The sequence below is a fragment of the Salvelinus fontinalis genome, chromosome 1 (assembly GCF_029448725.1).
Source record: "Salvelinus fontinalis isolate EN_2023a chromosome 1, ASM2944872v1, whole genome shotgun sequence".
Classification (NCBI taxonomy): Eukaryota; Metazoa; Chordata; class Actinopteri; order Salmoniformes; family Salmonidae; genus Salvelinus; species Salvelinus fontinalis.
Window position 1 is genome coordinate 47,390,120 of NC_074665.1, and position 15,845 is coordinate 47,405,964.

The 15,845-nt window shown below is 38.9% G+C and overlaps 1 protein-coding gene across 1 annotated transcript in view; it reads left to right on the forward strand.

Annotated features, from left to right (window-relative positions):
• The window catches only part of LOC129855976 (glucagon receptor-like), a 39,998-nt gene that overhangs the window by 9,160 nt on the left and 14,993 nt on the right, over positions 1 to 15,845 (forward strand). Inside the window, exons 2-3 of the mRNA XM_055924111.1 lie at positions 14,945 to 15,028; positions 15,588 to 15,690. Coding sequence (XP_055780086.1) covers positions 14,969 to 15,028; positions 15,588 to 15,690 — 163 coding nt within the window. The 5' untranslated portion in view covers positions 14,945 to 14,968. The remainder of the gene's footprint in view (positions 1 to 14,944; positions 15,029 to 15,587; positions 15,691 to 15,845) is intronic.

Genomic DNA, 15,845 nt, shown 5'->3' on the forward strand with positions numbered 1-15,845 from the left:
GCCTTTACCCTCCGCTCTATTGGCTAACATACAATCACTGGAGAATAAACTGGACGAGCTCCATTCGAGACTATCCTATCAACGGGACCTGAAGGACTGTAATAGCCTATGTTTCTCGGAGTCGTTGCTGGGCATGGATAATATACACTGAGTGTGCAAAACATTAGGGACAGCTGCTCTTTCCATGAAATAGACTGACCAGGTGAATTCCGGTGAAAGCTATGATCCCTTATTGATGTCATTTCAATCAGTGTAGATGAAGGGGAGGAGACAAGTTAAAGAAGGATTTTTAAGCCTTGAAACAACTGAGACATGGATTGTTTATGTGTGCCATTCAGGGGGTGAATAGGCAAGACAAAATATCTAAGTGCCTTTGAATATGGTATGGTAGAACTGCAACGCTCCGGGGTTTTTTACAGTCAAAAGTTTCCTGTGTGTATCAAAAATGGTCCCCCACCCAATGAACTTCCAGCCAACTTGACACAAATGTGGGAAGCATTTGAGTCAACAGGGGCCAGCATCCCTGTGGAATGCTTTCGACACCTTGTAGAGTTCATGCCCCGACGAATTGAGGCTGTTCTGAGGGCAAAGGGGGTGCAACTCAATATTAGGAAGGTGTTCCTAATGTTTTGTACACTCATTTTGTACACTCAATATGTTTTTTCTAATCATTGGCAGGACAGAACAGCAGCTTAGGGTAAACTACAGGGGGGAGGTGTGTGTCTCTTTGTTAAGTACGTCTCAAGGTTCTGCTAGCCTGAGTTAGAATAACTCATGATAAGCTGTAGAGCATACTATTTACCAAGAGATTTTTCATCTATATTTTTCATAGCTGTCTATTATAGCTGTCTGTATAGGGATATAAGCAAACAAGAAAATGCTCATCTAGAGGTTGCACTCCTAGTAGCTGGTGATTTTAATGCAGGGAAACTGAAACCCGTCTTACCTTATTTCTACCAGCATGTCACCTGAGCAACTAGAGGCAAAAAAACTCTAAATCCCTTTTACTCCACACATAAAAATGCATACAAAGCTCTCCCTCACCCTCCATTTAGCAAATCTGACCATAACTCTATCCTCCTGATTCCTACTTGCAAGTAAAAACTCAAACAGGAAGTACCAGTGATGCGCCCAATACGGAAGTGGTCCGATGAAGCGGATGCTAAGCTACAGGACTGTTTCACTAGCACAGACTGGAATGTTATCTGGTGGCATTGAGGAGTTTCACACATCAGTCACCAACTTCATTAATAAGTGCATCGAAAACGTTGTCCCCACAGTGACCGTACGTACATATCCCAACTAGAAGCCATGGATTACAGGCAACATCCGCACTGAGCTAAAGGCTAGAGCTGCCGATTTCAAGGGGCGGGACACTAATCCGGACTCTTATATAAATAAATAAAAAAAGCTTCAAGTTCCTCAGTGTCCACATCAATAAGGACCTATCATGGTCCACACACAGCAACACAGTTGTGAAGAGGGCACGACAACACATCTTCCCCCTCAGGAGGCTGAAAAGATTTGCCACTGGCCCTCAGATCGTCAAAAAGTGCTATAGCTGCACCATTGAGAACATCTTGACTGGCTGCATCACTGCTTGGTATGGAAACTGCTTGGAATCAGACCGCAAGGCGCTACAGAGGGTAGTGCGTATGGCCCAGTACATCACTGGGACCGAGCTCCCTGCCTTCCGGGAGCTCTGTACCAGGCGGTGTCAGAAGGAGGCCCTAAACATTGTCAAAGACTCCAGCCACCCAAGTCATAGACTGTTCTCACTGCTACCGCACGGAAAGCGGTAGCAACGCACCAAGTCTGGACCCAACAGGACCCTGAACAGCTTCTACCCCAAGCCTTAAGACTGATAAATAGTTAGTCTGGGTAGCTATTTGGTTTATTTAACTATCTGCATTGATCCTTTTTGCAACAACTTATTTTTCTAACTCATCACATACTCTGCTCGTTCTGTTTATTATCTATTTGTTGCCTAGTTAACCCGTGTATATAGCCGAGTTATCTTTACCTATTGTGTATTTATTATTACTTTTATTATTACGTGTTATTACTTTTCTATTCTATTGTTTACGAAGCATGTGCCGAACAAAATTATATTTAATTTGAGTACCCACAGCTCATCTATTTGGTCCACACAGCTATTCCTCGAAAAGACAGACAAAATGCATTTTGAGAACATTCTTGTAACATCAGGTGTTTTGCTCCCTAAAAGAAACATTGTAGAATCATCCACACAACTGGATAGTTTTTGTGTTTTGGGAACATATCTTTTGTGATGTCCCAACATTGTTCTCACCAGACAGTTTCCACAACCTAATGAAGCATTCTGGGAACCTATAAGAACAGGTTAAATGTGTTCTAGGAACGTTCTTGCAACATCAGGGGAATGTTTTATACAAACATTCTATAATCATCACCACGACTGGACAGTTTTTGTGTTATGAGAACATTTGCCGTGACATAACAAATGTTCTGGGAACTTTCACAGAACCAATTTTGGTTTGCTGGGTTCACTCTCAATTGTCGTCCTTCTTTCATCTGGCTTTTCCAATTGTGCATTGAAGATTTGAGGGTAGGGACAAACACTTGTGATGGCAACAAAATTAACTTGTGTCATCTTGTGTGATTCTCACGAATGGACTACCTATTGCAGCCAACCAGCCTAATTAGATGTTCTCTAACAATACCCACTGCTTGTCACGTTCTGACCTTAGTTCCTTTTTTATATCTTTATTTTGGTTTGGTCAGGGCGTGAGTTGGGGTGGGCATTCTATGTCTGGTGTTCTATGTTGTCTATTTCTTTGTGTTTGGCCATGTGTGATTCTCAATCAGAGGCACCTGTCTATCGTTGTCTCTGATTGAGAACCATACTTAGGTAGCCTGTTCCCACCTGAGTTTGTGGGTAGTTGTTTCCTGTTTTGTGTTTGTTTTCACCATTCAGGACTGTTTCGATTTTCGTTGTTTTTTCACTTTGTTATTTTTGTATTTTCGTGTTCTGTTCTATTCTATTAAAGTAACATGGACACTTACCACGCTGCGTTTTGGTCCGATCTTTCTTACTCCTCGTCAGAAGAGGAAGATAATCGTTACACTGCTTCTGTTCTCTCTGTTTCTTCCCCTCTCACCCCCTTGCAGAATGATGCGCTTTAGTGTGAAAAAAAGCCTAATCATATGGTACATCAGTTTGGGATTAAAAAAGTGCTTCAAAGGTGTGCAGGGGTAATTATTGCCCTAGGATGCAATGTTCTCCTAGCTAAGTGGGGTAAGTGGATATCTTGCTCTGTTTGTTCAGAGATCTCCCTCTTTGAATGATAGATTGATGAATGGCCATATTTGCAGAGCATATGAAGGAGGATGACTCATTCCTATTTATAATAAAGTATAATAAGGTTTCTCAAAGTGTGCTAAAAACCATCTGTGATGATTGAAGGCTGGCACTGATCCGTTTATGTGTCAGAATATATGCTATAGCCTTTTGAGGCCCTAAGGCAAAATTTTGTTGGGGGGCCTATCATGCCGAATAATGTCCCCCTGCCCAAAGGTGTCCCCCTCCATTACAATGGTATGTGTTAGTTGAACATTATTCATTGTTGTATCCTAGGACCTACAATAGGTACATACATTACCAGTCAAAAGTTTAAACACACCTACTCATTCAAGGGCTTTTCTTTATTTTTACTATTTTCTACATTGTAGAATAATAGTGAAGACATCAAAACTATGACATAACACATATGGAATCATGTAGCAACCAAAAAAGTGTTAAATAAATCTAAATATATTTTATGTTTGAGATTCTTCAAAGTAGCCACCCTTTGCCTTGATGACAGCTTTGCACACTCTTGGCATTCTCTCAACCAGCTTCACCTGGAACGCTTTTCCAACAGTCTTGAAGGAGTTCCCACATATGCTGAGCACTTGTTGGCTGCTTTTCCTTCACTCTGCGGTCCGACTCATACCAAACCATCTCAATTTGGTTGAGGTTGGGTAATTCTGGAAGCCAGGTCATCTGATGCACCACTCCATCACTCTACTTCTAGGTCAAATAGCCCTTACACAGCCTGGTGGTGTGTTGGGTCATTGTTCTGTTGAAAAACAAATGTTAATCCCAATAAGCGCAAACCAGATGGGATAGCGTATCGCTGCGGAATGCTGTGGTAGCCATGCTGGTTAAGTGTGCCTTGAATTCTAAATAAATCACAGACAGTTTCTCCAGTAAAGCACCATCACACCTCCTCCTCCATGCTTCACGGTGGGAACCACACATGCAGAGGTCATCCGTTCACCTACTCTGTGTCTCACAAAGACACAGCCGTTGGAACCAAAACTATAACGTTTTGACTCATCAGACCAAAGGGCAGATTTCCACTGGTCTAATGTCCATTGCTCGTGTTTCTTGGTCCAAGCAAGTCTCTTTTTATTATTGGTGTCCTTTAGTGGTGGTTTCTTTGCAGCAATTTGACCATGAACGACTGATTCATGCAGCCTCCTCTGAACAGTTGTTGAGATGTGTCTGTTACTTGAACTCTGTGAGGTGCAATCTGAGATGCAGTTAAATACCGATTTCTGAGGCTGGTAACTCTAATAAACTTATCTTCTGCAGCAGAGGTAACTCTGGGTCCTCCTTTCTTGTGGCGGTCCTTATGAGAGCCAGTTTCATCATAGCGCTTGATGGTTTTTGCGACTGCACTTGAAGAAACTTTCAAAGTTCAGTGTAGACAAGACAAGGGAATGATATTGTAGAATAATACCGCAAATATGTTGATCTATTCATAAAACATATCAAAGTAAAGCTGTTCATTTAATCGTATCATTCGTGTTGTTGAAATGTTAACAATAGTGACGCACCGATATTACATTTTTGGCCGATACCAATATCCAATATTTTCCTTGCCCCAACAAATACGATACCGATAACCGATATTTAAAATGTTAGCGGTGTCAGACCCTGGCCTTAGTATTCTTTGTTTCTGTAAAAAAATAAAAAATAAATATTTTATTTTTTTTATTTTTTTTAGGGGTGGATCAGCTTAATATTGCGGAAAGAATGTTGCTTCCAATGTAATTGTCTGCATCATTTCCAATCCCCCATATTTTTGGGGGTAAATATATATATCCATACACGTATGCATACATATACACATATATACATACACATACCTATATAGACATACATACTTTTTTAAAGAATATACCTTTATTATTATTCCCCGCAAACCCTACCACCGATCCCCCAATTGGAGTAAACTGATAAACATTTCTGTTTTTACCTTCAATTTATACATCTTATACACATTTTACAGACACAGTCTACTTTATAATAGTTCTCTCTTGTTTGTTCTTAGTCCTTCCTCTATTTCTGTTGTCCATCCAGTTTGATTTCCACTTGTAACTGTGCTATTTCACAAAAGCTCCGCACCTTTACACATTTCACAGATCCCGTATGCCCTACATTGTTTATCTTGTTATTAGTCCCACCCTTCAGCTCCACTCAACCCTTCCCATCTATCTTCCAACATCATCCATTTCGGATTTTTATTTGCCATATATTTTTCAACTGTGCTGTGATGCTTCACAAAATATTTGAATCTTCCTATTCTCATACCTTCCACGGATTGTAAATTAAAAATATATTTTTTTGCTAAAATAATTATTATATTATTGATTGATTGACTATGGCTTTTCAAATCCCCCAGTATTGCTATCTGTAGCGTTAGTTCTACGCAAATGTTGCAATTCTTCAGCCATTCCTGGACCTGTGACCAAAAACGAGCTACATACGGATAATACCAAAATAAATGATCTAATGACTCTGCCTCCTCACAGCAGAATCTGCAGAGCTGGGAAGATTGTATCCCCCATATATATAACATTCTATTAGTTGCAAGAATTTTGTACAGTAATTTAAATTGAAAAATTCGAAGTTTTGAATCCGGCGTTGTTTTGCGTATCAATTCATAAACCATGTGCCATGGAATGGGTACATCGAAAATCTCTTCCCAACTATTTTGCAATTTATATGGCACAGCTGTCAGTTTTTTTGTCCTTAAATTAAATTGGTATATGTTTTTATTTATCACACTTTTCTTTAACCATTTATGTTCTTTAATATAGGGCCGACATACAAGTTCTTTACTTTTTTCCCCTTCTACTTGACTCTTCCATTTTTGTGGTAATGCTGCAATTAATTGGTTGTAATTTTGGGTAGAGCAGACATTTCCATATGTCTGTGTTAGCTGCATGTGTGACATTACTCCACCAGTCCTGTTTATGATATCATTCACAAAAATTATACCTTTTTTAAACATTTCTTCGATAAATACAGTTTTTTTAATCAATTACTATATTTGAATTCAACCACAATATTTGTTGTACTATTTGTTCCGTCCTTTCAGGTGGATTAAACTGAAATTGCAACCAACTTTCTAAGGCTTGTTAAAAAAGGAAGATATTTTGGAGATTATTTCCTTTTCAAACAACTGAAAGTGAGCAGGTGTAATCTGAAAAAAGGGAAAAAGGCCCTTCTTGAACATAGGATGAGACATTCGTACCAATTTACTAGAGAACCAGTTTGGATTTAAGTATAACTTTTGTATGACTGATGCCTTTAGTGAGAGGTCTAATGCTTTAATATTTATGTTCTGCCCTCCGAATTCATATTCGTTATATAAATAGGCCCTTTTAATTTTATCTGGCTTGCCGTTCCAAATAAAATGGAATATTTTTTGTTCATATAATTTAAAAAGCAGGTCACTAGGTGTAGGCAAAACCATAAGCAAATAGGTAAACTGTGATATGATTAAAGAGTTAATCAGGGTGATTTTCCCACAAATAGACAGGTATTTTCCTTTCCATGGTAGCAAGATCTTATCTATTTTTGCTAACTTTCTATAAAAATTTATTGGAGCGAGATCATTTCTTTCTTTTGGAATTTGTATACCGAGTATGTCCACATCTCCGTCAGACCATTGTATTGGTAAACTACATGACAATGTAAAATGTGTATTTTTTAGTGATCCAATACGTAATATGGTACATTTATCATAATTTGGTTTTAATCCAGAGAGGATAGCAAATGTATCTAGATCCTCTAAGAGGCCGTGGAGAGACTCTAGTTGTGGTTTTAAAAGAAAACATGAATCATCAGCGTACAATGACACCTTCGTTTTTAGGCCCTGGATTTCTAATCCCTTAATATTAATGTTTGATCTAATTTTAATAGCTAACATTTCGATGGCAATAATAAATAGATATGCCGATAGTGGACAACCTTGTTTTACTCCTCTAGATAGTTTAAAATTTTCTGAGATGTAGCCATTATTTACTATTTTACACCTAGGGTTACTATACATAATTTTAACCCATTTTATAAGAGATTCCCCAAACCCAAAATTGAAATATTCTAGGCATTTATATATAAACTCCAGTCGTACTTTATCAAAAGCCTTTTCAAAATCAGCTATGAAAACCAGGCCTGGTGTCCCCGATATTTCATAGTGTTCTATTGTTTCCAGTACTTGCCTTATATTATCTCCAATGTATCGTCCATGTAAAAAACCTGTCTGATTAGGATGATTAATATCTGACAAAACTTTTTTTATTCTATGCGCCAAGCATTTTGCTAGGATTTTTGCATCACAACACTGAAGTGTAAGAGGTCTCCAATTTTTTAAATGGACTGGATCTTTATATATACCACTTGGGTCCTGTTTCAGTAATAATGATATCACACCTTCTTGTTGCGTGTCTGTATATCTATCATTTATATAGGAGTGGTTAAAACAAGCTAATAATGGTCCTTTGAGTATATAAAAAAAAAATTGTATACTTCCACTGGTATGCCATCCAGCCCTGGAGTTTTCCCATCCTTAAAGGCCCCAATTGCATCAAGTAGTTCCTCCTCTGTAATTAGGCCTTCACATGAGTCTTTCTGTACAGATGTTAATTTTACATTATTATTAGGAAAAAAAATCCATACAATTAGTTTCAGTTAGTGGAGATGGAGGAGCCTGAAACGAAAACATATTCTTAAAGTACTTTACTTCCTCTTTCAAAATTTAATTTGGTGAATCATGCGTGACTCCATCATTTGTAACAAGTTTTAATATGTTTTTTTTTGGTAGCATTTCTATATTGAAGATTGAAAAAGAATTTGGTGCATTTTTCCCCATATTCCATCCAGTTCGCTTTATTTTTTATAATATATTACACTGGATCTTTCTTGAATAAGTTCCTCCATTTCTTTTTTTCCCCCTCTAACTTACCTCTATGGTACCGTTTTTATTGTTATCTAACTGTACTGTTAGTCCTTCAATTTCCTTTGTTAATATGGACTCTTTTGATCTAAATTGCTTTTGTTTTATAGATGAGTACTGAATTGCATGGCCTCTAAAGGCACACTTAAAAGTGTCCCATACAATATGGGGATCTGCTGTACCTGTTATGTCTAAAAAAGTCCGTTATAAATTCTTCTGTCCTAGTTCTAAACAATTTATCATCTAGTAGGCTTTTATTAAATTTCCAATATCCTCGCCCACGTGGAAATTCTGTAAGAGTATTATATATGCCAATTATGTGATGGTCCGACCGCATTCTGTCCCCTATCAAACACTTTTTAACTTTTGGTGCCAGAGAGAATGATATAAGAAAGTAGTCAAGGCGACTAGCTTGATTAAGCCTCCGCCATGTATATCTCACTAGGTCAAGGTATTTAAGTCTCCATATATCCACTAATTCCAATATATCCATGACATTCCTGATTTCCTTAAGTGCCTGAGGGTGATAGTTTGTAGTGTGATTTCCTTTCCGGTCCATAGAGGTATTTAAGACCGTATTAAAATCTCCCACTATAATAATATAGTCTAGTGTTGTTTGTAGAGTTGATACATTCTTATATATATTGTCAAAGAAGCTTGGATCATCATTATTCGGACCGTATAGGTTAATAAGCCATATCTGTTTATTGTCCAATAACATATTTAAAATAATCCATTTACCTTGAGGATCTGTTTGGACAAGTTGCACATTTGGATCAAAATTATTGTTAATTAAAACCATCACCCCTTTTGAATTTCTTTGCCCATGGGAGAAATATATTTCGCCCCCCCCAGTTCTTTTTCCACAAAACTTCATCTAAAACTGTTGAATGGGTTTCCTGTAAACAATAGATATTATAATCCTTCTCTTTTAGCCAGGTAAATACTGATCGTCTTTTCTTATTATCTGCTAAGCCATTACAATTGTAACTGGCTATACTTATTTCACCACTTACCATAATGAGACACACCTTTCAATTATTTTTATCAAAATATATGTTTGTAAACGTCCTATTAAAAAGTAACATAATGATTGAGTGTCTATATAGTTGTACCTTGATATTTGCATTTCCACTAAGTAAACCTCCAATTGGTCCCTACTATTCCACCCGCTAAAAGCCCTCATCTCGAGTTGGGTTGTCATCCCAATGCCCGGCAGACCACCCTCGACCCCCTGTATCCCATAGCCCTGGACCGACTGGGATCCATCCTTTGAAAAGAGCACACAGTGCCATTTACCGAATTGAAGTAGATCCATTGCCAAATGCATTTCCATCGCCCTCACCTCAATTTTTATTATATATTGCTGTGGATCATCCTCTATAGTCCCTAACATCTTTTACTTCTTCCTTTGCAACAGTTGTGGGATACACACATACACCCACACACATTGAGCCCTTACCCCCACACAACCATAAGCTCACTTTCTCAACAATTGCACCATCCCAGAGCCCAACTCAAGATAGGTCATGATTTACAAATGTACTTGCAGTTGCAGCTGCATGAGAAGGCCTGCAAGACCGCGCAAAAACTGAGCATAAATGTAGAGATGTATTTACCATTGTCACATCCTAGATGATGGAGGTCAAATGTACACTTTCTTCCTGAAACATCCACAATACGGTCATCCGTCATGACCATGTTCCCAAGCATCTCCATGCAGTCCGACTTTGATTTCGTGCCACCAGGGCCACAATAATATACCCCCTCTCTGAATGTCCGAGTGTGACCCCCTCCCCATGGGTTACTGCAGCTAGTGTTGCCAGCACTGCCACTGCCTGGGTGGGGGCACCCCACCGGAATCCCCACCGGCTAGGTACAAGATCGTCAAGGTTCTCATTAGCAGCTTTGAGAATTTCCTTGTTTATTATGCTCTCCCTTTAGGGGGCTTTGGCTTTGCAGGACCAACCCTGCCAAGCAGGCTCAGAATCTTGAGGGGGCAGTGCTGCTCTTGGTCTCTGACTTCATTTTGTCTGCATACAGACCGCTTACAGCATGCACATAAAACAGTTAGGGACTTCTCCTTAGTATCTGGGCCATTCATGTGGGTGTCTAGGGTATAGGGCCATGGACCGTACCATTAAAATAGGATAATAAATAATTATATATAATTTATTTTAAAAATGTAGTTCCCCATGATAGGACAATAAATAAATAAGACGTATAATTCATTATAAAAGTATATCCATCATCTGAACAACATTGAAAGCCCTCTCATACCCGGCTCACAGCAATACATTGGCTCTGGGATATGCAACCATTTCATTACTCACTCACTCAACTTTCCAAACATAACAAATAAAATAAACACACACCACACCATCCACACATACTGTGCCTTCTGTTTACTTAGTTTTTATCTTCACTATGTAGAAATAGTGCTTGTGTGTTCAATTAGTTATATGTGAAGATTTATAGAAAAGCTATATTTCTTATTGTATTGTTACAATCAATAACCGGGCTTGAATTGTGTTTATTTTCCTCATCTATGAGAACTTTGTAATTTTTAAAATAACCATGGAGTAGTCTTTGTGTCTCTGAACAACTGGTTATCAATATATAGTTTATCAACGACGAGAGCTACTCGTTTCGCTTTTAATCTATTTTCTTTGAAAATTGCATACAGAACTTTGCGCCGTTCTGCAATTTCCTTCGGAAACTGATCATTCATGCCAATTTTGGTCCCAGCAAGTCTTTTACCCAGGCTTTTAACCATTATTTTATCTTTAAATGAAGCAAATTTGGCAACGATTGGGCGTTCGTACCTCTGCCCTCTCTGTCCGAAGCGGTGTACACGTTCAAGTTGGATCTTGTCGATAACTTCGCGTGGAATCTGAAGCGCTGTAAGAAGGAACTCTCTAATTACAGATTCAAGAACTTCTCCTTCTTTCTCTTGGATATTTGTAAGTACCAAATTCTCTCTCATGGATCTAGTTTGTATGTCCAGTAAGGCTTCCTTCAGAACGGTGTTCTCCTTTTTAATTTCATTCATTTCGGTTTCAATCTTATTGACTGTCCCTTTTAGCTTGTGTGTTTCCTTCTCCAATGTCGCAGCTTTTTCATCACTCATCTCTAGGCTTGCCTTCAACTCTTTTATATCCTTACTAACTAATTCAAGTATACCCAGTTTGTCATTTTTTGATTTTTAACAGAGCAGTTTCGACCTTTACCATTCCCGGTGGTGAGAATATTAAATCATCAGTGTCTGTTGAAGAGTCACGTTTTAGTTTTTGAATCGGTCCCCTGTCTTACTCTCCGTCATGTTTGGGTGTTGCTTGTTTTCGTAATATTTGTCGATAAATGTCTCTAGTCTTAGGATTTGTTTTGTGTTATTATCCAGATTGAAGGTTATCACCCACCAGATTATTTAGTGCTAATATTTTAGTCTAATTTAGCAGATATTTTGAATATTATGTTTTATCTTGAGGTGCTCTATATAACTTCGTTCAGTCTGCCATTACCTTTACGTTACCTTTTAAGTAATATTTTGGTTAGGTCAGGGTGTGACAGGGGGGATGTTTTGTATGTTTTGTCTCGTCTTGGGTGGTTGTATTGTATAGGGGGTTTTGTTGAGTGTGTGGGGTTGGGTTTAGTATAGTTGTCTAGGCAAGTCTATGGTTGCCTGAATGGTTCTCAATCAGAGACAGCTGTCATTCATTGTCTCTGATTGGGAGCCATATTTAAGGCAGCCATAGACAGTAGGCTTTCGTGGGTAATTGTCTATGTCTATGTTGCATGTTAGCACTTAGTCTTTCATAGCTTCACTTTTGTTTTCGTTTGTTTTTGTCTTCCTAATAAAATAAGATTTATTTTTCACACGCTGCGCCTTGGTCCACTCATTATCCTCAAGACGATCGTGACAAGCGGCCTTTTTAAGCATTCTAGTACAGTTAAATAGTTAACACACACACATGGACACAGCGGTCTAAGGCACTGCATCTTAGTGCAAAAGGCATCCCTACAGTCCGTCGTTCGAATCCAGGCTGTATCACATCCGGCCGTGATTGGGAGTCCCATAGGATGGCGCAGAATTGGCCCAGCATTGTCCGGGTTTGGCTGTGGTAGGCCATCATTGTATGTATGAATTTGTTCTTAACTGACTTGCCTGGTTAAATAAAGGTTACACACACACCACACTGACCAAAAAGTTATTTTGTCGGCATTTACCTATGTCCCCATTACCAGTAAAACTTAATCAAAACCTATTTCTTTCTTTTACTTGCTGTGCTGTTTCGTTGTTCATTTGTTCTGTCGTTTCATTTTCAACCAGGATTTCATCATACTACATGTCAAGCAGTGAAGTTTCAGCTCTGTCTGTCCGTGGCCTACCTTCCTCGATGCGCACTGTCACTGTGTCCGTTTCCATCTTGTCCAGCTGTGTATGTAACATTTCACGTAAACCCTGTTTGTTGTCTGCATCGAAGTAGCGGTCCTTGTACATAGCATTGAGCATGGTGGCGACACAGTAAAGAGAGAATGCTACCGAATCGCTTGTTCACAGCCTGTGTCGGCAGTTTTGTTGAGCAGGCGTTTCAATGCTATGACAGAGTGTATCACGTCTGCTGCAGGCGCAGTTGATGAGCTTATTTCTCGAGTCAGTTGTTCGAATTGAGCTACCTAGTGTGTTCATGTTTCCAAGTTTGAAACATGTTCTCAAATGTCATTGAAATGGCAGCAGCGGTATGACAACCAGCATATTCATGAGCATGCAATACGACTTTCTCAGTACGAAATCCTCGACGAACCACTGTACTGTCAGATTCAGCATGCTCATGGGGCTGATATCGCTGGTCCAAATGTCAGTCGTGAAGCTAATAGCAGTGACGCTATTACTGTGTAACTCCGGTAGGGCAACATCTGAAAAATAGCGCACTTGGTGTACCGGTGCTCGACCAGTTGGCGAAAGCCAACATCACCCACGACAGAGAACGGTTGATTGTCAAGGGCAATGAATTCCATTATCTTGGCGTTAATGGATTTCACCTTTGAGGTGTCTCGCTGAAATTTTCTTACTCTTTCAAATGACTGCTCAACTTGTTGACTGCTCGAGCCACACAGCAGACATTGTGGGGTAGGTTAGGAATGCTGTGTTGCACGTGTAGCGCAAAATTTTACGTGGCGTCACTGTAGCTTTGACATCGGTTTTTAACATCTGCGTTAAACTAGACATCCGATATGGTCATCGATGTATTGTGCATCTCTAGTTATCAAGGTACCTAAAAGTAGTTTGAAGTTTGTTTTCATCATAATAGCTAAACAAAACTACTTTAAACATAGTGGGGATGAAAATAACATAATTTTGGCTGTAATTATCTGTTGATATAGCAACGGACTCTAATAGTTTATCACATCTCATTGTGACGCGGGGGGGGGGACTATTTGGTTATAAAAACAAAACATTTTAGTGACCCCCTCTTGACGGCGGAGAAACATTTTACGTTTTAAAGTTAATTTACTACACATTCCACACAATATTTTCTTCTCCTCTGTCTTCCAGCTAATTTGCTGAAATTATACACATTTTGCTATGGGTTGGAGAAAACATTTAGCAATTTTATAACTATTTTCTTGCAATTCTATTTGTTTTGCCATGGGGCAGAGAATTATTTTTGCCGTTTTACAGCTAATTTGCTGCAATTCTACACATTTTGCCATGGGCTGGAGAGAAATTTTGGCAGTTCTAAAGCACGTTTTCTGAAATTATACACATTTTGCCATGACTTATGTCATGTTAATATGATATCTGAGTGAGAGTGACTAACAAAATCAATGGAGACCATGGAGGTCAGGGCCCCTGGGCACGTGCCATTCGTGCCCGGTCGGTACCTCGGCCATGATTACTACAGTCACTCAAGTTTTGATACCTGGGTAGACTAACTTACCAATCAGAAATGTTTTACTGAAGGGCTAATTGAGTGACTGTCAGTGACTGACATAACAAGAGGAAAACTGCTGACCCACAACCACATTTCGAAATTGCACCTGCTGTATTCTACTATTTTAACGCTCAACAGTAAGTTGAGAACCCGACTGAGTTCCTTAAAAAGTCATGAGCAGTAAGATAATCCTGCAGCAACAGGAAATGTGAATTATTATGTGGATTATAAGTATTGGACATTTTTTTGTAGCGGTTGATACATTTTTCGTTAGTACAAATCACGTCTGTCAATTTAAAGTTGAAATTACAAACTTTAGAAGGTTTTTCCTGCTGTGCAGCAACAAAAGGGTGACAAAATGAAGATCCACCATCTATAGGACTTACCCATTGACTGGCATCTCAATAATAAAAAAAACTTAACAAACACAGAAATGAATAACAGAATAATTGGAAGATATTTATCATTTGAAAATATTGCTGTGGATCGCCTTGAATCTCTGAGGGAAATGTATGAATATAAAATTCCTGACTGAAGAGAGGTCAGAGACCAGGTACTGTATATAAAAATATCAAGAAATTACAGGGCAGAGTGAATGATTCTTTCTGCTTTTTGTGCAGTCTACCATAAGGTCGTACACAGAATATATTTTTTTTAGGTTTTATGCAGTATGTGTATTGTGCACTGCTTGTCCAGAATGGTAAAAAGAGATGATTGTCTCTGTTCTTGACCTCACAGAGAGCGCTCATCCTCCGAACAGAGATGAGTTGGACCGTGGGAAGCATGGCCCTGACCTGCCTACTGCTGCTGAAGATGCTAAAGGTGAGATGTGAACAAAATACTGTATTGAGACTGTATCTGTTACATGCAAATGTTGTGTTGTTTTGAGCAGAACCATACAGTCGTGTGTTGTTGAGCGTGACACACTATAATAGCCAAAGTGCTATCAAGAGCCACTTATAGCTGTTGGACACTGTAGAGTACAGTGAGTGTCCAGTGTACAGTGAGCTGAGTCTATACACAGGAAACACCTATTGTTTAGTGGTTGGACTGTGGTGAGACAGAACGTAGCTACTGTCGTACAGAGCAATACATTTTTAGCTGCCCCCTCCAATGAAACCTTTCATTAATTCATTTATTCATTCAATCATGTTTTTGAAATCCCACGAGATGGCAAAAGAGAAGAAGGCTATTCCATTAACTCAGTAATAAAAGCATAGAGTAAAGTGTTACCAAACATATCAATAATTATATATAAAAATAAATAAAAAGTGTTACCAAACACACACATCTACACATACCAGAAAATACTGTATGATAGAATGTACTATACTTGTTATTATTCTCTTGGTTCTTCCTGTTTTTTTGTTTCCTCTTCCAGGTGGAGATGGTTGGTGGGAAAGTCCTGGAGGAGACCTACATGAGGTGGATCCACTACAAAGACGAATGTGTGAAGATGATTGACTCTGAGCCATTTCCTCAAGGTAAGAACACAACTTGACTCAAATAGATGTGGCATTTAGAAGTGGTTCCTTGGTAAACTTCCCACAGTCTCTAACACAACTGGGAGTAGAGTGCCATAAGTCTGACAAGCAAGACTAATTAAGGATAAAATAGGATTGGTTCCATTGGCATATTT